This window comes from Amphiprion ocellaris, chromosome 12 (genome assembly GCF_022539595.1).
Source record: "Amphiprion ocellaris isolate individual 3 ecotype Okinawa chromosome 12, ASM2253959v1, whole genome shotgun sequence".
In the NCBI taxonomy this organism is placed as follows: Eukaryota; Metazoa; Chordata; class Actinopteri; family Pomacentridae; genus Amphiprion; species Amphiprion ocellaris.
Genome location: NC_072777.1, coordinates 26176548 through 26202969, shown reverse-complemented (window position 1 = coordinate 26202969; position 26422 = coordinate 26176548). Strand labels below are relative to the sequence as shown.

The 26422-nt window shown below is 40.2% G+C and overlaps 1 protein-coding gene across 3 annotated transcripts in view; it reads right to left on the bottom strand.

The window, feature by feature from the left end:
• Positions 1-1976: 1976 nt before the first annotated feature.
• Positions 1977-26422, bottom strand: part of LOC111572587 (metabotropic glutamate receptor 1) — a 45299-nt gene continuing 20853 nt past the window's right edge. For 2 of the 3 annotated variants that reach the window (XM_023276317.3, XM_055015963.1), the window contains exons 4-9: positions 16279-16514; positions 14080-14326; positions 13299-13467; positions 10258-10384; positions 6091-7027; positions 1977-4493 (exon numbers count right to left, since the gene is read on the bottom strand). In XM_023276317.3, coding sequence (XP_023132085.1) covers positions 3683-4493; positions 6091-7027; positions 10258-10384; positions 13299-13467; positions 14080-14326; positions 16279-16514 — 2527 coding nt within the window. In that variant the 3' untranslated portion in view covers positions 1977-3682. The remainder of the gene's footprint in view (positions 4494-6090; positions 7028-10257; positions 10385-13298; positions 13468-14079; positions 14327-16278; positions 16515-26422) is intronic. The other variant, XM_055015964.1, reaches the window with a different exon arrangement.

The window sequence follows — 26422 nt, the reverse complement described above, 5'->3', positions numbered from 1 at the left end:
ATTTAGTGCAGAGTGCTGCTGTAAGACCAAAAAGTGTGATTCCTATAAGAGCATCTCTCCACGAGCTACTTGGTAGATATTATTTTATATCATTTTATTTTATACTTTTGATTATAAAAACCATGCATCGGTTGGCACCTGGGTACATTTCTGAACTGCTCTACCTCAAGATACCTCTTAGATCCTCAAAACAGCTACTGTTAACTGAATGGTTTGGAAGCAGAGTGGTCTAACCCCCTGAACTGTTCCACAGTCGAGGCTGGTGGCTAAAGGGAGATCGTGTCTTTGCAGTAGCAGCCTTGAAGTTTTAAAATAGCCTTCCTCTTTCAATCAAATGTCTGTCTTCCACTGGTATTTTAAAGAAAAATCTCAAGACTTGCATGCTTTCAATGTGTTTGTGTAAGTCCTATGAGCTTCAGCAGAAAGCAATGGTTTTTTTTTTGTTTTTTTAGGTTTTTAGAGATGTTTTACCTCTCATCCAAGAGGATAACTGATGGGTCGAGACCCATCACTTAGAGCTGAAGAATCCTCTTGGATGAGAGGTGAAATGTCTTCAAGAACCAAAAAACAAAGGCCAGTTGTCTTCTACTGAAGCTCTATAGGATTAATATGACCCAGATGTTTGAGAATCTACACATCAAGCTGTATGTGGTTCTCAATTCAGAATCAAACCCAAAAATCAAAAAGCGTAGATCTTTGAGTTTTGAGCTTGATATTATGGTCCATTCCTGTGAGAAAGCTGTGCATTGTGGCTGCACACAAGACAGGAAAAGGCTGTAATCCCACAGATGTTTGCCAGTGGTCACAGTTTAGAGCATAATAAAAAGGTAAAGAGTTTCACACTGTGAAACACTCCAAAGGGCGTGGTTGGAAGTCAAAAGTAACCCCAACATTGGCAAGCATGGTAGTGTGAGAGACCAAGAAGATTCCAAGGATCACCACTGAGGCCATCCTGAAGAATCTGAACAATTCAGGCACCAGCATCTCAAGACAGACACACTCCAGCAGACTCTGAACAAATGTGGTCTCCGTGGGACTGACCAAGGACTCCACTTCTCCAAGACAGGCACACAAAAGTTACTTAACTTCCACTAGATGATATGGAGGAAATCTTTTGATTATTGATTCTGTGGTTGGGTGAGATGAAAATATGAAAGAAGCATCCGAGCCCAAGAATGCCATACCAAAGCATAAGCATGGTGGAGGGAATCTATTGCTTTGTAGGCATTTTTCATTCGATGGACCAGGCAACCTTGTAAAAGTAACAGCATCGTCGGAATGCATTCACATTCTTGAGGAATACACCAGGCAGTCATGGCCATGGCCAGCATTAGACCTTTCAGCAAGATAATGATCCAAAACATACAGTCAAAGGTGGTCAAAAATGGTTGACAGGAAACATGAACAGTTTGGAGCAGCCCAGCAGCATCTCATTAAGAATCTGTGGAGGGAACTGATCAATCCCAACGTTGGTCAGCATTTATTTGAAAAAAAAAAAAAAAAACTGTTTTACTGCTGTGGTGGCAAATAAATACTTACTGAAAAGTGGTTTGAATAGTGTTGGACATGGCATTTTAGGGTAAAAACAAACAAACAAACCAACCAACAAAAAACATTGAAATAGTTAAAATCCTCAGTATCATTAAGATCTCCGAAAACTTTTGTCACTTGTTTAAATCATTTCCTACCAGAAGAAATCTATCAATTGGATAAAAATCTTAAATAAATGTAAATTTGGCATGGGTACGACTCATGTTTTGCTCAACTGTACATGATCTGCACAGAGAAGGGCAAACACCTGAGTGAGGTCACAAAAAAAGAATTTCTGGAGGCTACAAACCATTTGTTTGGGATACCTTGAAAACCTCAGTGGCCCGTAAACTCTGATTTGAAAAACATTGATTTAAAGTACCTATTCTGCAGTCCAACCAGATGGCTACCACTTTTATTCAAGGTATTGCAGGCAGTAATCAGTCTTCTTAATATAAATAGTTTTTATTTTACAGCATTGTTCATGTTCAGCTCACTCAAAACATAAAGGCCTATTTCATTCTAGATTGGACAGTGTTGAACAGGTGGCACCTCGTATAATTTACATTGGTTAAAATCATTGAACAACTTACACTATAATCGACTAAAAACATTTGGAAATACAATACAATTGCACTACGTACTGTGTAGTCTTGTACTTTGCAATGACTTGCATTCTTATAGATAAAGAACTAAGAAACTTAACCTCAAGTAAACTACTTAAGTTTATAATGCAAGATTTAAGCAAAAATCGAAACATGTATAATCTCATTACAAGAAGCAACTAATCATTGGTTACTTTTACAACCAAATGTATTCAATAGGATACAATTGACTCAAGTTAGCTTAATAAAAGTTACCCCAAAAAACCAAACACACTGCTCCTGGACAAGTATCTGAGGACAGTTTCAAAATGTATAAACTCTTTTTTTTTCTGATGACATTCTAAATATAGAAACATTTATCAGTATTACAAACATACCACCTGTGTGAAAAAACAAGAGATGGCTTAACAGTATTACAAACCTTGAGAATTTGTACAACTTGTAATGTGTTTTCCATTACACCGACACAGCAAAAATCGGAAAACGTGAGAAACATCAACACTGCATGGGAAGCAACAGCATTTTCTTTTATCACGTCCCATGCGCAGAAAAAACTTGTTCTCAGGGTAATGATCGAGTGTAAACTGAATAAACAACATTGCCATCATCTACAATCACGCTATTACCTGTATCAGCTACATCATGAAAAAGCAGGGATGTAGGTTGATAACAACTCTTGATTGGCACATTATATCCATATATCATACAGCGCAAGTCTTCAGCGGAAAAATCTCAGTTCGTTAAATAATATTTTTGCGGTGAGCACACCCGGCGACACAATATTCAACCGACATTTTTCCTTGTTAATTTGTAAAATATTTAAATCGCAATGAGGTCTGATGAGAGGAAGCTGAGGTGGAGTTAATTAATGAGAAAAAAAAGCAGATACTGTGACTGCTGTACCCGTGAAGACACCTATAAGTGTGCGTCAGAGAAGAGCAGAGCTAATCGAAACTCAAACGCACTTGAGCTATCGCGGTTTTTAGCAGAAGTCTGGCCTGCGGATGTGCCAAAGTGCACTCTGCAAACACAGTATATACACATAGAATTGTGTTCTTTTCTTCTTCTCGCAGACCACTTAATTGCACTGCCTATGAAAACCACAGCTACATATATATATATATATATATATATATATATATATTTTATTTATTTATTTTTTTTTTTTTTTAAATGATTCTCAGTTTTGCTTCATTCATCAGAATTTGGCATGAGAGCTGACTAGTTTTGGCACTGTTCCCAGTTTAACATTTTACAGAAAAAGGCTTTGTGCACTGACAGACCGTAGCACTTTTAGACAATTCCTGATGTATCTTTACTTAGTTTTTTATTAACCACTTACTGATAAAAGCAGAGTAATAAATACAAGCGAGCAAATGGCAAAGCAAAAAATAAATAAATATTAAAAACCTTGAAATGTTAAATAATATAACTGTATGTATGTTTGTGCGTGTATGTGGGAAAAAAAATGCCTGTGTGATGCACAAGTCTGTTGACAGCCACCGTGTCAGTAACGTTTTTGTTTTTTTTTTTTTTTTTTTTTGCTCTCACAGTGTTGAGGAGCTGTGTGCAAAGTCTCGGAGGATGTTTGAGGTGTAGACTGAGCTTGGAGGGCTACCGAGCAGCGACTCAATGATGGGGGAGCCGGTGACAGACTCCCCGGAACACACAGAGTCCCTGAAGGGGGATGGGGGAGACAGAGCGAGGGAATCCTCCAGAGTTGTTTTGTGCCGAGTTAAATCCTCCCCGTCCCCGTCCTCCCCATTCCCCTCGTCCTTGGCATCGTAAATGTAGCTGTGCAAGAGGTCCAGCTCCTCGTCCTCGGGCCCCTCATCTTCGAACGCTCCAACTCGTGGGGCAGAGGGAAGCTGAGATGGCGTCAAGCTCAAAGGCTGGTTGGAAGGGATCGGCTCCCTGGCAGCGGGGTCGTTCAGTGAAGGGACGTGGGAGCTGTGTGTGTCCACCACAGCACCCTGCGAGCGCTCCGTGGCGGTGTTCCGAGAGGGCAAATAAGGAGCCGGCTCGTCTAAATCAGACTCCGGGCCTTGCGTCTGTTCAGAGCAAGTCGAGGTCCAGAGGGGGCGCTGTGCGTCGCCCTCGTCGCCTTCCTCGGCCAGGTTGTACAGAGGCTTAGTTCCAGGCGGTTCTTGGGGGAGATGTGGGTCTGTGCCAAGGTTGCAGGTGGAGGGCTCGCAACTGTGGGGGTCGGGGGTGTTAGTTAGGGGCCTGATGACCGCCGTCTGATTCAAGCTGGCTTCTTGTTTCCTCACATGCACAGACAGTCTGTGCCACACATTCCCCCCCCTCGGAGGGTGTCTTGCACCTGATTCAGACCATGACACAGACTTGCCATTAGAACTATGAACGAGATAAAGACCCAAGTTACTTTCACAGGAAACCAGGAGGTGGAGACAGAAATACAACACCAATATAGCAGCAACATACGGTAACACAAACAGAGCAGCAGCATTTCAACATTCCTGACGCATGTTAAAATACTTGACTGGACATTAACAGCTTTGCTCAAGGGTCCATTCATAAGCTCTAAAGAGCATTACATTTATCAACATCATGATTAGTGATCCATAATGTGCTGTGGACAGCATTATGATCTTCAAATTGCTTTAGACATTGAGTTCACAGGATAAAGAGCCATCCAGTTCATTTCTATCCCTATCTGCTAACGAAGGTATAAATGGGACGCATGCATTTGCAAAGTATTTGTGTTGGTGCCTGTACTGGCCCGTAGACGACAGTTGAGTTTAGTGCACAATGAGCTAGGACTGGCTCTAAGGTGATTCATTAGGGAGGTGGTTAGGGGAGGGTGTTCATGCTGAGAAAAGTTAAATGTGAGGTTAATTCAGGATAAACCAAAAGCAGCAGGGTGGCAGATCTCCTTCTTGGAGGGCTGCAGTGTCAAAAATATGTTTGTCATTGCCAGCTCAGGAGTGACAGCATCACAGAGGATCATATTTATATCTTTATTTCATCAAATACATTAACCAGCCGGACTGTCTCTGTCGAATACAGAAAAAAGTCAACAAACTCAAACTCAGAGTTTAACCAGTTGTGATCCTACTGCACTCTTATTCAATTTTCTTCTCAATTAAGCTTTTTTAAAATTATTATTATTGCACTACATTGGGCATAATTGTGGAGAAAATTATTGATTTCATCTTTAAAACTATTTCTGCAGTCTCACTGGTTTCAGAGATCATCCATCTGGTGAGCTTCTGAGTCCCTCCTCTGGTGGTATATGACAATAAAATAACTCAATAGCTCAGTTGAGAGTGCAGCCCTGCAGGAAAGGAGTTGAATTACCGCCGCCAAAACCAAAAACATTTGCCAGCCTTGACACTTTACAGTATGTTCCTCAGTGTAGAAGGTTAAAGGGTTAGAAGATTAGATAGGCTGCATAGCACAGGGTAAGAGACAACACTTAAACATATTGAGATCACTGTCATTCTCTGCCCCACTCCTTACTTTAGTCACCTGTCCATGTGCCACTGCTGTGGATCTCAAAAAAGTTATATGCAAGTCTTATATCTAGTTTAGATGCTATACTTTAATAATCACTGACATGTCTTAGCTTTCAATGGCAGCAAACGTCCCGCCTTGAGTTTCTAGTGAATTCAGCTACAATATTTCATTCTCAGAAGGAGGGGAATGTGCCATATAAATCAGTGTATGTGTTTACTTTAACATTGACTGGGGTACTGGGAAGTTTAAAAATGGACCACTGACATCATGCATAAACACTCAAATATTTATACATCACAGGAAAAACAACAACCCTAGAATGATTTGCAAATAAGTGATAGTTTACTGTACTTTGTAATGTTTTTTTTTTCAAGTCAGTGAGTGTTTTGGCATCTTATCATTTGGTCTTCACCCAGTCACCCCAGGAAACACACCATAACATTGAGCAAAAAGAACAACATGAAAGCTTACTCACTTGGAATTGCCAGATACAGCCTTCTTCCGGCGGAACATATTGAGGAAGCTGTTGCTCCCGCATGGAGCCGCAGACTTTCCGTCTCCAACATGCATTCGCACCACGTCAGACGTGGTGAAGGCGCTTCGGACATTCCTCTCCGGCTTGGCAATGATAATGTACATCTTGGGTGTGAACATGCACCCCAGTGCCACCGTTACACTCAGACTGACAGAGAACGATGTGGTTATGATCTTGTAGTTGGAGCCAAAATAGATGGGCACAAAGGCCAACCAGATGATGCAGGTAGTGTACATTGTAAAGGCAATGTATTTAGCCTCGTTAAAGTTGGCAGGGACGTTCCGTGTCTTGAAGGCATAGTAAGTGCAGCTCATGATAAGCAGTCCGTTGTACCCCAGCGGCGCCACCATGCCTACATTGCTAGTGTTACAGATGAGGTAGACCTCACGTATGCTCGGGTACGACTTGATTGGCTCGGGAGGCTCCAGAATGATCAGCGTGATCTCCAGAGTTAGCTGCACGCTGATTAGCATGAAGGCAATGATCACCTGTGCCCAGGCGCTCATGAAGCGAGGTTTCCTGGTGCAGATCTTCTTCTTGCTGCCGGCCAGAATACGAGCAATGCGGTTAGTTTTGGTTACGAGGGCTGAGTAGCACATGGCAGATGAAAGGCCCACTAAGAGCCGCTGCAAATAGCAGGAGGCCACTGAGGGACGGGCGATTAAGGTGAATGGACAGATATAACCCAGGAAGATGCCTGCCAAGATGATATAACAGAGTTCTCTGCTGGAGGACTTAACCACAGGTGTATCACGGTACTGGATGAACACGAAGGTGACAAAGGAGGTGATCAGGATGCCAACGCAGGAGAAAACCACTGCAACTATAGATTCCACATCTGCCCAGTCAAGATACTTCAAAGGCAAGGGCTGGCAACCTGGAAAAAGCAGAGGAGATGTTGGGTCAGTCTTTAGGTAGTACTGTAGTGCCTTTAAATGAAAGGTAAATTAGAAAAGAATGTAGATGGGTGATAAAGCAGATATGAATGATAGCAGAGATCAGAGTTCTCCAAGAAAGTCTAAAATTGCTCAGTAACCAGGTGTCTGAGGCCTCAACTCCTCTGATATGGTGCTGATGGTTTAACGCCAATCCATGGTTTCTGCATCCCTATTACTCTGACTCATCAAAAGTAGGATGTGGATATAAGCCACTGCTCATTTGCGATGCCATTCTCCCCCTTAAACTCTCTGTTTGTTACCGTTATCTTCACTATAGGAAACAACAACAACCTCCAACCACACTGAAAATTTTAAGTTTTCCAAGGATTTAGATCATGTAGTGAAGCAGCCCTGCTAGATTTTTTTTGGACTATCGATTTTAATGACAATGCTTGCCTCCCATCATGCAAATGTTCCACCAAAACAATTCCACCCGTCTCTATTTTGAGTAAACACCGAAGCTGCATCCTTCGCTTAGCTCTGCCTGTGACAACTCTGATCGGCTTAATGAAATACAAACAAGGCAGAGTTTTTTTTTTCTCCTATAACAGGATGATTGTGTGCTGCAGCCAGACCATTATGTATTACAGAATGGACTGGCAAAACGAGATTACGTCCCCATGTACTGACTTTGAATGGAGACAAGGAATGCACACAGGCCCATTCATATTACAGTATATATAATATAGGGTAGGTGATAGTCTGCTATGCGTTGTCTTCACATTGAACACAGAAAAACACATGGTGCCCCTGTCAATGTCTCTGAAAGATTGGCTGTGACTTTTTATTTCTTTACAGAATATAGCAGCTGTTTACTAATTATGCTGTAGCACTGTTTAAATAATCATTCCTCAGGTGTGCCAAGAGCTACAGAATAGTCTCTTGCCAGAGCACACAGGATGGACATTGCACAAGATATCTGGAGAATCTGGAACATCCTCGTTTTTTTGGGCACTATCTATGAAAAGCATGTTTAAATGAATAAAAGACCTCCAAAGTCAAGCCGTTGTCCTGGCACCTGTGCATTCGGCTTGCTCGCAGTGCTTACAATCCATGCGGTTACACATATTGGGCTGCAAATTATTTTGACAGAGGGAATCGTGGCTAGAAGATGTGCCTGGTATCAAAAACTAGGTAAAAATGAGATGTTTCATATGCTTAACCTTGTTTTTACCAACCACCTATAGCCTACATGGTGATATGATGATTGAAAGTTAAGCCAAAATGCACTTTTTAAAGATTTCTCCTGTGAATTATCAGAAAACAGATAACACATCCAGGGTACCAAGTATTGCTACTGTTACTCTATGTCATCTACATTAAACTGGTGCAGTTTTTCTATGAAACTATGACATATCCAATGACACTGATGCTCAAAGCTGATTGTAGAAAAAAAATCACACTAAACAAATTAGACTTTGATGTGGATTGTGCTTTCTATGTAAAATTGATTTTGCTGCAGTTGTTAACACAGCTCAAGTGTGTTTTACAGTCCTTGAACATTTTGTATGGCTATCTCTTTTATCCGAGAAGATATGAAATGCTGAGGAAAAAAAACAACGCAAATTAAAAGCAAAAAACTTTGACCCATCCCTATGTACTTCGAGGGTCTGTAACTCATGAAATATTGACAGTATAAAGGTAAAATTTTGAATGCCATCACAAAATATGCTAAAGTTATTGTACAGCTGATTCTATGAGGGTTATGTGAGGGACACTGATTGCTTTTTCATGGAATAAGATAGGAATGTATGTGTGTCTAACCCTATTACAATCTGCTGCTGAAAAGAAAGTAGAAATATGTTGCCATCTTAGATTGTGGAGATTTTTTAAAATACTTAATTACTTATTAGTATAATAACTGCTTCAGACAGATGTTAACTTGTTCATGTAGCTGCTTGTGCAGGTATGACAGTGAGTGTAATACAAGCGTAAAGGTACCCACTATCACTGCATGTGTATGGGGTCCAGATTTTTGCTATCTGGTGCTGTCAGAAACCAATATGCATGTGTCATCATGCTCATCTTCAAGCGCTAGTTCCGTCAGATTTCTCTCTCATTTCCATGTGCATGTGCAAACACATGGGTGTGTGTGTTCACTCTGTCATGATGCACTAGTTGCATACTTGTCATCCAGCATGCAGGGGAAGCTCGTAGAGCTGACATCCCTAGACTTCCCCGGCTTAACACTCCATAAATTACATGCTTCTGCTAATAGCATTACAGTGACTTCATGCAGAAACCCACTTCTGGTCTGCACACTAACTCCTAATGTGTCAAATTGTAGGAAATCAGGAATTTTCAAGTAGCACAACTTGTCTCCCTCAGGAAAACTGGGTATATTCAACTGCTTGGTAAGGGTATGAATGAGAATATCAAGGTGTAATCACAACTGGAACGTGTTTGAAGCTCAGATGAGCAAGATGCTACCTGTCTTCTTTTGACCTTCCACCCAGCTTTGCTTACAGTTGCATCTGCTGAACTTCATGCAACTTGATCCTTAAATCCCTTATTCCGGACCATCCATCCTAAGCTCCAGGAAAACCACTGAAAATTCCAAAAACAAATCTCACTCTTTTGCTGTACATTTTCACATTTGACTTAACAAGCATCATATTGAAGGAAACATATAGACAGTACAACTTAACTCTACATAACTCTCTTAGCATCCTCCAAATATAATAAGAGCGAAAGGAGAATTTGTTCCTCGACAGCTTCCTGAAATGTGTCCCCAAACCTCTCATGGCAGTAATAGGATTTTACACCTGGAAACTGAGAGCTCCTCTCAACTTTATGAATTGCTGTCAAAACAACCACTTGGTCACAACAAGGTGAAGAGCGGATAGGAGGAAAGTGAGCGGTAGCACTTTTAGTGGAGTTATGTGGAGGGTGAGAGAGGTAGGAGAGCAGGGGTAAAGGACCTGGATGTCAAAAAGCAGCAGCAAAAGGAGGAGTTGGGGCACTGGGGTAAGAAAAACCAATACACGAATCCCATTTCTCTGAAATTGTTCTTATAAGATCTTGACTTGGGATCAGGCATAAGGTAGGCCAGTTGCAAGCAAATACATGAAATGGGTAAAATAATAGGTGTGGATTGGTTCAGAGGTGCTAAATAGGGAGCATGGATGGAACAGAAGCAGTTCGGCTCAGAGCATCTGGATTCTCCTACCTGCCAGTTCATCATCCGGCCACCATCCCAGCTCACATGCCTTGCAGGTAAACTCATCCTGGACGTACTCATTGTCTTTGCATGTGGTGCAAATCCAACAGCAGCTCACCTCGCCCTTCCGGATCACCTGCAAGCAGAGAAGCCAGACATGAACAATTAAGGGTCAGACACATCTTAGTAACCGGTCACAACACTCATCAAACCGTGACAAGCAACCCAGAGCAACCCACATAAGCGATCAGCATCAAGGGGATATCAAAGACGAGGATGTGCTTGTGCAGTTTTTTTTCTTTTCTTGGGCCCCAGACAGTGTTTAGAAAACAAGGCCAGCTCCTTTTACATTCTGCTCCCAAAGAAGCTGTTACCAGCGCTGTGATATGTAAAGCAGGGTGATAAGTGGGGCAGGAAACAAAGCAGATAGAGGGGGAATCATGAGCAGCCGGGAGAGAGGAAGCGTCCTCCCGCAGGGTAACTCAGTCTATAGCCAGACTGAAAACAATCGGCCCCAGATGAAGCAAATTAGGGCATTTCTTTAAACTGGGCTCGATACCAGTTTTTCTACTATTTATTGTGACAGACTGGCCTTTTTCTCCAGGTAGGACGATCACAGGAATAAAACTTTTTTATGTGAAGTAATTCTAAGTGTGTACATTTAACCAATATGTTGTCTTTTTGCTTTGTCACTCAACATGTTTGAAAATCCTTTTATTCCTTCATGATTCTTCTTTGCAAAATTTCGAATTGATGAAGCAGGATTTAAAAATGGAGGACAGAGTAACATCCTCAAAGCACTTGCTGGCTGAGGATGTGTTGGAAAATTAACCCTCTGAACCTCAGTACCTGCACACGCAATTGAAAAGCTTGTTATCTTTAAAAAAAAAAAAAAAAGTCTTCAAAATTACAACATTAATCAGAGCCAGAAACTGTAAAAACAGAAAGAAATCAGTGTATATTCAGCTCTCACACAGTCCTTCAATTATCAATCTGTGATGAGCTGTTGTGTCAAAAAAATTTACCAAATCGAAGCTTGGAATAATGCAATATTAACAACAAACTTAATCTGCTTGTCTAATTTTAAAAATCAGAAAAAATAAACTATTTGTTCTAACCAGATTCTGTAAAAAAAATCAAAAATTTCTTAACTACAAAGCCATAAGTGACTTAGCTGCGAGCTACAGTCACATAACAAAAATTCTGGGACTTTTTGACTGAACTCAGCTGAACTGGAGCCAGGTATGGAAATAATGGTGAAATATGTCTAGTATTAGAGCCATTATTTGTTTCAATTTTTTGGTAACACCTGTTGAATTTTTGGAAAATGTTGCACATGCGGAATACTATTTGTTTTTGATAATTATATGCATGTATTATATTATGATTTATGTCGTTTTAAATTTATTGCACTGCAGAGAAGATGTTTTTGAATCATCTCTACTCCTAGTCATGGTTGTGCAGGTTGCGTAGAGGTGCAGGACTATATACTGCAGTGAAAAATGAGCCCATACTGAGTAAAAATGTAGCAGGAATGAAAAATGACCAGAAACTGGTTCGGGTTCAAAGTGTTAACTAAAAGGACAAACGTGAAAGGTAACATTTACTGCAATTATAGCAAATAGAAATGCTACCAGTAATGACAGTTATTTAAGAGCACAGGTGCAAAGGGGCAATGCCACCTCGGTCTTAAGTTATGACAATCTCTTTTTAACCACAGGAATGAGTGCCTTGACATTTTAGACATTTGATAGTACCCAGTGGCTGAATCCTCATGACTGTAGTGATCTTGTGGCTTTTCCATTAATTCCACTACAAGAATATATTTGGTGTGTAGTGAAAAGTTATTAATTATGGTACAGATATCCATGGCCACCTGAGGATTCTTTTTAAACACCATCATGTCCCTGTTATCATTTATATTGATGGAGTGGAAAAAGTTGCATAGAGACATTTATGATTCCCAAATGATATTTACTAATGATTTTGGAAAGACTGTGACTAATTCTCTAGAGCCATCCAAGCCCAGATCAAAGAAATAAAAAAGTTTTTTAAAAAAAAGCTGTGAAATTCAGAGATGCTTCCATCCTTTAGGGGCTATTACTGGGGCGGGACCCGAGAATTGCAAGAAACAACCAAAACTGTGCTGTTAGTGTTTGCATGGGTGTATCTGACCTCGAACCATGATATTTTCCTTAACCTAACCAAGTAGTTTCAATGCCTAAGCGCAACTCATGCAGCGACTGAATACTAAAATAACAAGAACTTGAAAGTGCCTCACTGGAATAGTCCAAGGCAGGACTCAAAGCCCAGTCTCTTGGGTGATATCTACATTCCTCCAGGATGCTAATGGAGACTTGGGGGCTCTTTTTATGTGTAAAGCAAATGAAAGTTATCTTAAACTTGTGAGTGTCACACTATGTGGAGGCAAGATAACGCAATCTAGGCCAGAAAGGCTTCAACCTACACATTTTGTTGGGAGACTACATTGACCATCCAGGTAGCCATGTTTTGTTTTGTTTTGTTTTTTTCTGGAATATTTCAACCATTGTTGAACGGATTCTCATCAATCCCATGCCCATTCACCAAATCAGAATTTCAGTTTGTCCAGCACTTTACTAAATACCGAAAAAACTAATGACATTTTCATCAGTCTCACCTGTAATTTCAATGGACAGCAATCTAGCCAATGTTAGCATTCTAACAGGCTAAACTAAGATGCAACCTGTGGTAGAAATTACCTGCAAAATATTAGCTCTTTAGCATGTAAGCAATATCCATGACACAACCTGATTAAATAAAGTTTTACTAAATGTCTGCATTTAAGGCAAAAGACATGCAAAGACAAAAATATTACACTTTTCTTGCCATTTTCTTAGCATTCTTGGAATTATGAACTGAATAGGCCGAGTAGTTCGTGAAAATTGAACTCATGCTCTTGTTTATTTAGAAAAATAGCTTTTCTCCACTGCTATTGATGACTAATATTTTTCTGAACTAAATTAAAGCTGGACACTCAGTACTGAAGAATTTCTGATTTGTTTCCCTACCTTTATCTGTCCTTTGGAGCAGGGGTCACTGCAGACCGAGCGAACCATTTCACTGCTGTTCATCCAAAGCTTGTTGTCATCGATGTTCAAGATGCCCTCGTGCCAGGAGCCCACATTAATGTAGTCATAGCGATCCTCACCTACATTCTGTAGATTCATGATGTCATACCTGGATGTACAGAGGGAGAGATGGGAGACTATAATGAGTTCGGATAAGTTTCTAGAATAGTTCATTAGGTGAGAAAAGGAAAAAAAAGATAAGATGTGGGAGAGAGGAGAACATGGGGGAGTTCAAGATCACACACAGTGGAGGAGTGGGGAAGGGAGAGTGACAGGTAATTTAATGATAAGACGTTCCTCGAAACCTTTCTTTTTCTCATCCAAAGTCTCTGTAACAGCTTACAACCCTGTTAGTGTGACATCAAGAGCTCGTGCCAGTGCATCAGTGTGGCTTCATTTTGCTATCGAACCACGACGTGCACCACCTCACCTCTAGCTGACGGAGGAATGACACGGCTGTGTTTTCTGACTGTCAAATGCTGTCTGTTGGACTGAAGAGAGATCAGAGTGGCTGCCACAGTGGACAATCCACTGAATCTGTTCCAGTCCAATCTAATTACATCCTTTCGTGCTCTAAACTGGTGCACACGTGTGCGCATTTGCACACGTGCTAATGAGTGGGAGAATGGGAGAAGGGAGATTAATGACCAAGCTGATGATATGAAATCTCCATTTTCTTGACATGGTTTTGACATTCTTACCGCCCTCCTCGTCCTCTTACCTTCCTGGAGTGTCTCCATTTTCATCAAAATAAATCTCCTCCCCTGAGACTCCTCTGAAGGATGTCTGGAGCAGGTAGTCCAGCAGCTTGCTGCCATCAATAGGGTCCATGGCCTCACAGAGCCCTGTCTGGCTTGGACACAACTCCTTGTGCATGTCATGAAGGCCATGAGCCATGGCATAGATGGCATTGATGACAAAGCCCATCTTACTATCCTGAACATAGTTTTCATGCAGACTCTCATTTCCTGTCAGAGGGGAAAGAAGAGGTCGTCAAACCGTTGGAAGAATTACAAATTGCAAGTGAAAGATTCCTACTTGCTTGGTGCTTTGTGGAGTTACACTGTGTGGAGGAGGGAAAGCATAAGAACAGAAAGAGTAACCAAAGTCTCTTTTGCAGCAAAATATATTTATCAAAACATGATGTCCAAAAGCGTAATAGGAAGCAGGTGTGGAGAGCAACCATTGCCTGGGAAAATCCCAGCCCAGTCTCCACAAAATGACGTTCCTCTACAACTAAACTGCATTCTCAGTTATGTAATGAGGGAAACATACTTTCTGCAGGTTTGTTTGTAACGTATCACAAATACGTTTCTAATGAACATATTTTTTTTGCCACTGCTTTACTTGTTCCTTTTCAGCCAGCCAATCATATATTAGATCAGGTGGGACTTGTCACTCTGGCAACCTAGAAAATGGAGGAGATGCTTCAAACATCTGGTGAAAGGACTGTACTTTAACCTAAACCATGACATTTTTAACCTGTTTAACCAAGCTTATGATGTGTAAAAGTGACAAAGCATGACATTTTCCTAAACCTAAGCAGTAGTTTTGTGCCTAAACGTAACCCGAAAGCAAGTGAAAATCAAAAGTAAACAATGGCAGAAAATGCAATTTAAATTTACAGCTGAAACCCTGGTTATATGGGGGAAAATCCATTATCTAGTTTACTGGTTGGTTAGTGGTTGGTTTGGTTTTGACACCATCCTCTCCTGCCACCTATTGTGGACTTTGTCGTGAAAGGGCAGTCTCTCCCACCATTTAACAGGTCAGAAGTTACGTTTATTTAGTTGTAGTGGAACATTATTTTGTGGAGACAGGGTTGGAAAATCCAGAGACTGTGTACATAAGCTGTACTTCAGTCATCTAAAGGCTCTGTCACACTGTCAAACCTCAGTGTTATGGAGAACAGGAAATTGGATGAAAAACAAAAGTCAGATGACGATATTGAATAGTATAAGAATTCATTTATATTTCTCTTCTCTGCCTCCTGAAACAGTGCATTTAAAATACTGACTTTTTGATTTGTGACATCGACATGCACATACAAACGTTGTGATCCATTTCCGTACATCTTTTTTGGCTGTTTGTGTCAACAGCGTGTGCCCTGTGAGCCATTCCTTTGTGCACTTTTTCTATGTATAAAGCAATATTTTTATACTTTACTCCGCATACAGTACAGACAAGCCCAGTGCTTCATTTCAGAGTTTGACTGATGCAATTCCTACTACAACTGAGAGTCTCTGATTGCCACGATAAAGACATCTTGCCATTTGAATAAATCGCAGAGAGTATTTATTTAAAAAAGCATCAGTCAAACTCTTCTTGTCTTGGAAGAGTCAAATGCGTACGAGTGAAATTCAGACAAAAATCAAAGTCATAACAGTGGCTTGAAAGATACACTTACCACCCTGAAGGTCTTTGGAACATAAGAGGTTTGTGAAAAAAAGGTGTGATACAGACAAAGTAGAAAAGCAACTATGACTGCACCGCTCTTAGACGGTAATACATCACAAACCACTGATTGATTTTATTTATCATTTGATTGAAAGCATGCTGAGCAATTTATTCCAGCATCATTTGGACTGAAGTGTTAATTGGATTTTTTTTTTTTTTAAAGTAATTTTGGTTTGTGATTGAAATGCTATTAACAAGCCAAAAACACAATTTACCGTGGTCACCTTTTGCGAGCAAGTGGAGAGAATATTCAAGGAGGAAAATAGAGGGGGGAAAAAAAAGCACAGTTTTTGTTATTATTCATGAGTTTTGCTCCCTGGTCAAATTTAACCCTGTAGTCTTACTGGCAAGATGAAAGAAAAGAGCGATGCTTCAGAGCACTGAATGAAAAACAAAACACTACAAAGGACACCCATACCCATTCATAAACAACTAAAATTTGAATTTCTTAGTCGACACCTACCAGTGCAGACTTTTTTGTAGTTCTTGTTCTCCTGCGGATGACCTGGAAGACGACACTGGAAGCGATACTGCCAGAACTCGGGGAACCAGGGGTTTCTCTTGTTGGTGTCCAGTCGTAGCTTCAGGTAGTAGTCATCGAAGGACTTGACCACTGCCGACTGCAGCTTCATGGTGATGCCTCCCTCTGCTTCCTGCTCATAACCCTCCACTACCTCGTACCGGTCTGCCCATCCGTCACTGCAACAGCAACAGAGAAAGACACTGTAATATAATGATGACGGGGGAAACTGTAGAAGATAATGAAAAACATTTGAGGAAGAACAAAACACCATCATCGTAATGAGAGGCACGGCTCGACAGTGATGGTACCCTGTCTTAGTCACTGTCATGTGTCTTTTACATTGGGTCGTTGTATATTATAATTTGCACGTAGCTGTAAATTCCGACTGACGAGCTCACAAAGCAGTTTACAAGAGCTGCTTCATCCATTCATTCATTTTAAACAATGTAGACACAAAAAGGTTCCACTAAAGTCGCTTAGACATCATTTCATTCATAATCGATTTAGTCTCTGCTGCCTGATTAGTGCAAGCACAAACAAATCTTTAACACTAAACCTTCAAAATGAATTGCTAAATCACTATTTTCACAGTCCAGACCAGTAGCTTTTAGAAATCTCAATGGTAACCAGAAGCACTGCTGTCAGCTCTTTGGTTCCTTATGAAAAGTTAATTTAAAAAAGCACTAAAGGCACAGAAAAATCATGATGTGTAAACAGGTAGTTGTTGTGCTCTTAACTCAGTTTGTACAGTCCAAGCTTTGTACTGAATGAAAGCAGCAGCGTGCAACATGCTCATGAACTTAAGACATTCAGAACTGACTGAATTGTATAAACGGTAGTGCAAAGATCCTTTGAGAAAAAGTGAATTTTTGAACATGCAGACATAGAGCAAAAGGCGTCATTACAGTAGACCTGAAGAGAGCTAAATCTTATATTTTCCATGTCTCTGTTTGGGGTGCATGGACACTAACGAGCAAGAACCCACCAAACACAGCAAACTTGACGGCAGAACATCACAGCTCCAGCCCAAACTCTGCTATGCATGTTGTTTTCATTGAAATAAGACTCCACCAAAGTAGGTAGACTACAGCCTCTACTCTTGCACAGTGTTAAATTAGTGTGGCAGCTCTGCTTGGTGGCTTATCTCAACTCCGGTGCAGCAATCCTCAATTTAAGAGGATGGAAATCTCAACAATAGCGCCTCAACCGTAATTGTGGGCTTTACACAATCCCTTCAGCTTGCTTGTTTGTCTGCTTGTGTAACCCTCTGTGCAAGAATTTTCTACCCTACCGGGCTAATTTGAAGCACAGCTGGCCAGTGGGCTCTATAAGAGAAATGGAAAACGCCAGTGAAAAGGACACTGAAAAACATATTTAACAGATAAACAGGCGCTGCTCTGAGCTCGCTCTCTCTCTCAATCTGAGCCAGTTTCCAGTTGTATTTTACTCTCTGTGTCTCTCTCTCTCTTTAATATAAGCTCCTGCCTTCAAATACCTGTGCTATTGACAGCTACACACCAATTAGGTGTGACTCACCATGGAACCAATTACCTCGCAACACATGGGATGTTCTGGGAGATGGATAAGGATGTGTGCATGTCTGTACATGTGCAGGTCAAAGTCTCTGACCTTTTTGTCCACAATTACGGCCAGTCGAGGAAAAAGGAGACTTTCACACTAACTAATCCCCTATAAAACCAGTATGTTTGAGCTAGTATAGCCCTTCTCAGTATAACAGCCATATGGACTCCAGCAGGAGCAGGAGACCGATTCCAATTTAAATGTAAATCGCGCCATCCTAATACCTAAAACACCAAATATACAATTTTCTTCCAAACATATGAGGTTTTCCTGATGTTGCACCCCAATTACATCATCTTTCATGAGTGCCTTCAAAATGACACACGTGACTGCTACAAAAGGTATTCATGTGCATTTCTTCTCACCTGGCACTTTCATGGTAAAGGTTTGGATGAGGCAGAAAAAGGAGAGAGCAGTGTCCAAGTCACTCTAATAGAGTGCCTAGACATATAAATAGCCCTTCGAGCAGTCATGCAGGTAAGTAATTTGCATATAAATCCTTATTGATATAGCCCAAAAATCTCGCTTTAAAGATAGTGAAAAGAAATGCATCCAATAAATATGTTAATAAAACACATGGAAGAATTGTCAGCATCAATGATACTAATAAATAGGTCTTTAAGTCAGATTTAAATTTGCATGCACTGCAATAACCGAGGAGGGACTAGAGGCTTCTCTGTGCACAGCCGCCTAATAGCCACTACTGGTGCATATGAGGCATTTAGAGTAAAATGTAGGTTTAGAAGGCAACCTGGTTTGCATTCTGGACCTCTATAAATGGCATGAGACTCTACAAGTACATCAGTCACACCGTACCAAACACCACAGCATGCAGATCCTCAATCAGTGGGAAACACTGATCTATGATGAAACATGATGAACAGACAGTATTATGGTTTGCATTTATTGCAAAGAGTGCAGGCCAAGCATGTCTGGGAGTAGCGCTTTTGCTGTGGGAGCGTTAAAAAGCACAATACAGCAACAGAATTTGTTTTGCGCTGTGACAGATATACAGCCAGCAGAGCAAAGCGCTCCTAGCAGTGTTTCTGTATTGAGCAGCGAGTAGTTCACATTGCTAGACCCCTCTGGTTGCACCTCATGATTACACTGTTCAGCCACAACAGGTGAAGTGAATAACACTGAATATATTACTAGTATGTGGTGTTCTGCTGGAAAACCTTGGATTTTGGCATCTGTGTTGATGAGACTAAATAAACCATGTCCCAAAACAAGCACACTCCTTCACGTAAATGGAAATCTCAAATGTCACCGGCCTACCCCTGCGTGAAAATGCACCCCACCACATTGCAAAAACATCAATCAAGAACATCTCTGGGAACATGACAATCGTCCAAGATGTTGATTTGACCTCCAAACTTCCTAGACCCCATTCTGATCAAGCATCAACAGGATGTACTGGAACAAGTTTGATCCCCAGAGGCCCCACTGTACAACTCAAAGCACCCAAAGGATCTACTGCCAACGTCCTTGTGCCAGACCCCATAGGAAACCCTGCGAGGTCCTCTGGTCCAGGCCCAGTGGTTCAGAGCATTTTTGACCACATAAGGGGCACCAGCACAATATTAGGCTGGTGGTCATAATGTTATGCCTGATAAGTGAATAGCAACAGTGTCCAGTCAAAATAGTAGTGGAGTAATTGTATGAGTGGAGCTAGCAGGGCTGCGTTACTACACAAAACAAAGTCCTCTGCAATATTTTTTTAATTTTTAGTGATGGTCAATTGTTGCTGGGAAGTACTGGTCATTGCAGTTTTCTGCAGTGAAGAGGATTTTGAACAGCAGGTGAGTAGAAGAAAGTCACATGACAAGCATGGCCGATGGCAAACTGCAGTCTACGTTCGGTAAGTCAGACTAAGCTGTGGCAGACCAAAGCTGTGAAAAGGCAGAAATGATGATAAAATGTAACACTACTTATAACATAGCCAAAGACGAGCTCCTTTTGACTAACTTTAAGTCCCACATGATCTTCATGAAGATGAATGAGCAAAATGTACAAAACATTTAGCTGTACCACTTAAACAAACTGCCACGAAGCATAAATCTTGACAAATGTAATATTTGACATCAATAAGCATTGTGGAAAAAAAATCAGGGTGCACCTAATTTATGTGCTAAGTTCAAGTTAGTGAGCCAGTGTAACCGATGTAAAAAGTCCAGATCCTGGCAGTGCTAAAATCTGATTCCCTTGTTTTATGTAACTTATCAATATGATGCGCATAAGCAATAACAAGTATTTTGACATTGATCCTAAATTTGACAGGAAGCCAGTCTAGCAAAGCCAGCACCAGGGCAATAATATGATAAAGACACAGTGTCTAATAGTTAAATGCCTGGTTATCCATCAGAAAGAGGGAAAAAAAGCGAAGAAGTGTCACTTTTAAGCATTCAGACAAATTACTAATACTCTTCTTCTGGTGAGAACACTGACAACAAATGAAGAGATAAACAGCACCGCTCTGAGCTTGCTCTGTCTCTCAGTCTGAGTGCTTTCAGCTGTGTTTTACTTTCCGTGTCTCTCTTTAATTCTAGGCTCTAGGCTGCTGCCTTCAAATACCTGTGCTATTGACAGCTACACACCAATTAGGTGTGACTCACCATGGAACCAATTACCTCGCACACATGGGATGTTCTGGGTGATGGATGAGGACGTGTGCATGTTCATGTGTGTGTGTGCAGGTCAAAGTCTCTGACCTTTTTGTCCACAATTACAGCCAGTCGAGGAAAAGTGAGACAAACTAACTTGTGAAAATGTTTGGAATACACTATAAAGCCAGTACGTTTGAGTTAGTTTAACTCTTCCCGAGCTAAACGTCATGTGAATTACACATACTGTACATTGGTCAGGAAGAAATGGGTAGTAAATGGAAACAATTCCAAAAATAAATCGAAAACTTGATATCGCATCTTCTAACCCTGTCATCTCTTCAGGATCTGTGTCTAAAGGTGAGCGAGCTGTCCTCAAAAACACACTATATTCAGCCCACACATCAATATGAGCTGGAAATTCAAATACGAACTGAGGCATATTCTTTGTTTTACTGTCCAAAAAAATGCCTCAACCAACAATGCATTACTCTGTCGATACTCTCTGACTTCCCAACTGTGTCTGTGGCCTCAGTCCTCAATCTGTTTCTGCAATTTCAATGCCCATCATAGCAAAGTAAATAACCCCCAAGTGCAACAGTTGCATCACTGGCATGCTCTTACTAGTTCAGGAACAAAACTTTTGGTCTGTGGCACAAAGAACAAAAAAAGGACGTAGTACTCCGCCAAAGCTGCATAGTCACTGTATCATTTCCGATTGATGAAATCTTGAAAAAATTCATGGCAGAAATCAAAACTAATCAAAAATGTACATAATTTCAGTGTCAGGAAACCTCTACAACTCACATTTGAATATCACCTGTAATACGGCTCTGCATTCCAATAGTTAAACCATATACAAATCCAAACACAGTAATCAAATCTGTTCTTCCTTGACAGAGATTTAACTTTACATTTGACTTTCAATTTCCTGTTTATAATCGTTTTTTGTTTATCTCTCTTTACAAGCGACAATAGGATACATCTGAGAAAATACAGTCTTACATCGCTGCATGGGAGACATAATAAGTTTGATGTGCAGATACAGTGTGTTGATTTATATTGAAGAATTGTTATATAATACAGGGAATAAGTTTACTAAAAAAAATTTCTTCCATAACTGGTAGCAAATGGTGCTTAGAAAGATCCTTTTAATTATACATGTGTTTTTCCACTGCATGCAACAAATTGTTAAAGGCACGGACAGTTGTGAGAAGGCAAAATTACAGCAGCGACACAACAGCTGTAGCTACATGTGCCTGTTATGTCTAAAAAACACTATGTATTTGAAAAGAACAATTCAACCGAGTCGTCTCCTAACTGAGTTAAGAGTCGAAGGCACGTGAATTTCATTGGTTCTGATCACATATCTTTCATTCACTCTAACTGAATGTTGCCTCTGTTCCTTTCTCTCGTTTTCATTACAGTTACTACAGACAGAGAACCACGGATACTTGAAAATTTGCATATGTGTACGCTTGAAATGCATCGTAAATGCAACCACCTGGCAGGGTAACTACCTTTAATGTTTTCTACTCGGTACAGTTTAGTGTTTAACTTATTTGTTCCAACATAAGACTGGAAAGCAGACTGTTTGGACGTAAAAAAAAAGAGAAAGACAGAGAGAGAGGAGGTGGAAAGCTGCTCAACACTCTCCATGAATAATGCACGACGCATTGAAGACATGCTTGACTGTTTCTCACAGTGGAGTTTGTGATGAAGTAAAATGACATTCCCTCTTCTCGCCCTCTTCTCTCAGGATAGCGCTGTCTGGCACAACTCCAAACAGCTCATCAAAACTCTCAGGCCACAAGAGGGCCGCCTAATGGGACAAAATCTGATTTAATGTCACCTCAATGTTCCACGGCTTCGCGCTGCATATTGGAAGGCCCATTATTGCATAACCTGACTCAGATATACCAGAGGAACACCTGTTTAAGCAGATTAACGAGCCACTGCTGTTCAACTGTGTCATTAGTTTTGCAGTTGTTGAGGTTCAAGTCGGAACATAAAGCAGCAGAAACCTGAAAGGATTGCAATTCAAATGCAATTCTTTATATTCTTAATTGAATCAAGCCACTTTGGTACCTTTTTGGGGTTGTTTTGTTCTGTCTTAATGGAACAACGTCATTCACCAATGTCCTTCATCTGCTGTCCTCACCCCCCTCATCCCCGATCGCACCCCACCAGTCGAGGCTGATGGCTGCCTTGCCTGGGCCTGGTTCTGTTGGAGGTCTTTCTTTTCATAGGGAATCCAAAAGCAGCTTTGGATTGTTGGGTTTTCTGTTCTCTGTTTATAATTCATAGATCTGTATCTCACTATTTTAAGTGCTGTGAGATGACATACGTTGTGAATTTGCGCTATAAAAATAAAATTGTATGGACTTGTCCTCCAACATGACTCATGAGACACTATAAAAGATATCCACACAGTCACCTTGATGGATAAGGTTTGGTAAGGCAAAAAAGGAATCTACATTGTCCAAGTCACTTTAACATAACTTTGAGCACTAATGGCAGCAAGTAATGTGCTTGTGAACTTTTTTTTATATATTCCTTTGTAAAAAACATCTTTACAAAACTATAATTAGAAACTAATTTCATAAATACTAAAATCAAACACATGCAAGGATTGTTGAGGAACCAGGAATTTTGCAATAAAGCGCCTTTTAGAATAAAGAGGTCTTCGGAGGAGACTTAAAAGTCTATCGTGATTATGACAAGATCAGGAGATCATGTTCCACATTAATCAGCCACAAAATTTGATATGGCAGACAATGAAAGACATGCGAATCAGAAAATGTCTTCCATATTAGCTGCAGTACCTATTTGTGCCACAAGGTGGAGCCTCCTACTACCAAAGGTTCCTGTTGTCAAGCAGAAAGCATTGTGGGGGCTTAGCTTTAAAAGTGCAACCATGAAAAAGTGTCCTGTGATGCTTAATGACTACAGACCATAGCTCCTATGTTGTTTGCAAACAATTATGTGCTTTGATAGTCTTATTGTGATGTTGAGGTTGCTTGTCTGTGTTACATGAGTGGCCCATATCATGTAACATATGTCATTAGAGCAACAGATATATCATGCCCATGGTGGAGCCAATACAATGGGACAAGAAATAAACCCAAAGAGTTCATTTTCTGTCACTGATCAATCAATTGTTGGTAGTTAAGGCTGTTCACTGTCAATTAAGAAAACTGTTCAAAACTTAGACCCCTATTTAACACCATTGACTCGTGAGGTCAGTGACACTGATATTCTCATTCAAATACAACGTTCTGATGGAAAACATTGGGTCTTTGCATTCATGTGGATGTTACTTTGACACATACCACCCACATAAATATCATTGCTGACCAATCTCACCTTCTTCGTCAACGGCCCTCCTAATGCCAGTATGCTCACTCAGTACAACACCACACTGGAAATACTGTTCAAAAACAGCTCGAGGAACACAACCAAGAGCCAAATGTGTTGACCTGAGCTTCAAATCTCCCTTGATCCCAATCAGGTTATGCATCCGTAAGACATTCCAGAACAAACCTGATCAATGGATAGCTTGCTAATTCAACACACAGGACCCAAACAATATGCCGTCAAGGTCCTGTGGAGGACAACGTGGGACACCCCCAGATGTCATATGTTAAAGGGTACAAGAGCTGCAGGATTTCAGGCAGGTGGTTTCAATGTCGTGTAAAAGGAAAGATAGACAGTGTAAAAATAGTTACAAAGATTTTAAATTCAATCCTAAATTTGACAGAAAGCCAGTCTAGCAAAGCCACCAGTAGGTGTAGCAATATGAAAAATCCATGAGGTCCAATCCTCCTCCCTTTTTGTAGTCGTACATTACACTACTTCTAACTTTGCTATTGAAGAAGGATTAGAATGTAAGAGAAGCAATTTAAACAAAATCATGAACTAAATTTAATTTCCCTTTTTTCAAATGCTCTCCAAACACATTTACTGAATTATTTAAGTCAGTATTTATCTCTGCAAGTAAAGTCAGTATGCTGCTATCCATTGGATGCCATATGCTTAGTACTAGGACGTGTGTTTTGATGATTTACTGAGACTTGATGGTGTGTAGCATTGTTTAGAGGGAGCACAGCATGCCAACATCTGGATAATTTATAGACTTGTACACAACAGTGAGTAGACTGAGAGCTCCCCCGACTCTCTCGGATGATCCAGTTCCAGTTTGATAGCACATTTGTATATTTATGAAGCCATGAATTAATTGGCAGGGCAGAGATTTAATCACATGCGCTGTTTCCCCTGGAGGATGAATGAGAAGAGTTACTTTAAAAAGAGGAAGGGGAGGATAGGGGAGTCAAGAGTTTCCTAATTGCTCTCTGCAAATGTTAAAATACAAGTTCAGGTAGTTAATAGAAAAAAAATGTCTAATCTTTCTTTCGTTCACAGACCGCTGTCAACTAGTGTAATTACTCTGAAAAATTAAATCACGCATTAAGGCTTTGATCTCCATTTACGTCCATCATCATTTCATCTTGGTCTTCAATTCATCTTCACATGTAATTGTTTGTAGGAATATGTGGTAAATATTAAAAGTAAAACTATTCACAATGGCTTTTTTTTTTAGCATTTAATGTGATAAACAATAATGTTGGGCAGTAAAACATTACAGTAAAAATGCTATTTTCCCCATTAATGAGGAGTGTTAGGAATTTCTAATAAAATTTCACTAATAATATTGCAACCACAACCCAAAAATCCCTCAACTTTACAATTGTTGTCACCCTTTTACTGATTTAAAATTGAACATTCCCAGATTGATTACTGAAAGTGTCTAGGAATGCTTATGCTTCACACTTGTAATCATTCCTATAACTGTCATTATGTGAGGAGGAACATCTTTTTTAAAGTAAATTGTGTTCACGTAGCGGAACCAAGGCTGTTTGGAAAAACATAACCTCAAACTTTCTGAAATATACTACAACAGCGTAACAACATAGAGCTTGTGGCATTTACCCCAGTGTATACGAGCCCCTGATGGCTGTAGTCCTTAGTTCTACAGTGCAATCAAAACTAGATTGCAACTGCTGACAGTAAATTACAAAAAGATAACAAAGGCTGTGGATGGATAAGACTGTCTTTCAGACAGATCCTTTAGACATTACTGGGAACAGGCAACAGAAGAACTGCAAGTGAAAAATAGCTTGTCAATCTAGAAAAAAGAATACACTCAGGTGAAGAGCTGAAGAAAGCATTTAAAGTGATAGGGTAAGGAACAAAGTTGTTGTGTAGACCAGAACATCTGAGTACTTATAGGAATGCACTGGCCTTGATGGTAAACTGCATTTTATACCTCGAGTACCAAGGTTGAGCTCTTGTGCTGCTTCCATTTGTCTAAAGTCTTCTTTTAGCATCATATCAAATTTTGGATACCACTTTGACAGCTATTTCTTTTTCTAAATAAATGGAGCTATTTGGACACGAATATTTAATGTAAACATCTGTGAATAATCAATAAATATAGACTAAATATTGTGAAGAAATTAGTGATAAAAAAAAAAACGATTTGTGAGAATTCTGAAGGTGCCAAAAGTGACAGATAAATAAATAAAAAAACAGAAGCCCAGCTAACCAGTAAAATGTGTCAGTTTTTGGTGTAACTGGCAGCCACTATGCATAATTAACAGCCTCAAAAATAGTGAATGCAGCAGGCAAAAAATGATGATAGGCAATAACTCTCCAGTTTACTTGAGCAGGTTTCACTCAGATTTTATTTAAGTTAAATAATTTCATTAACTTTTCTGACAACCTCTTGATGAAGGAGCAAAATCCACAGAGTGTCCCTAAGGTCTGGACACATAGGAAATCTTATTAACTATGTTTTTTCCCTCCATAGATTAAATATGACTTTGTCCAATGAAGAAAGA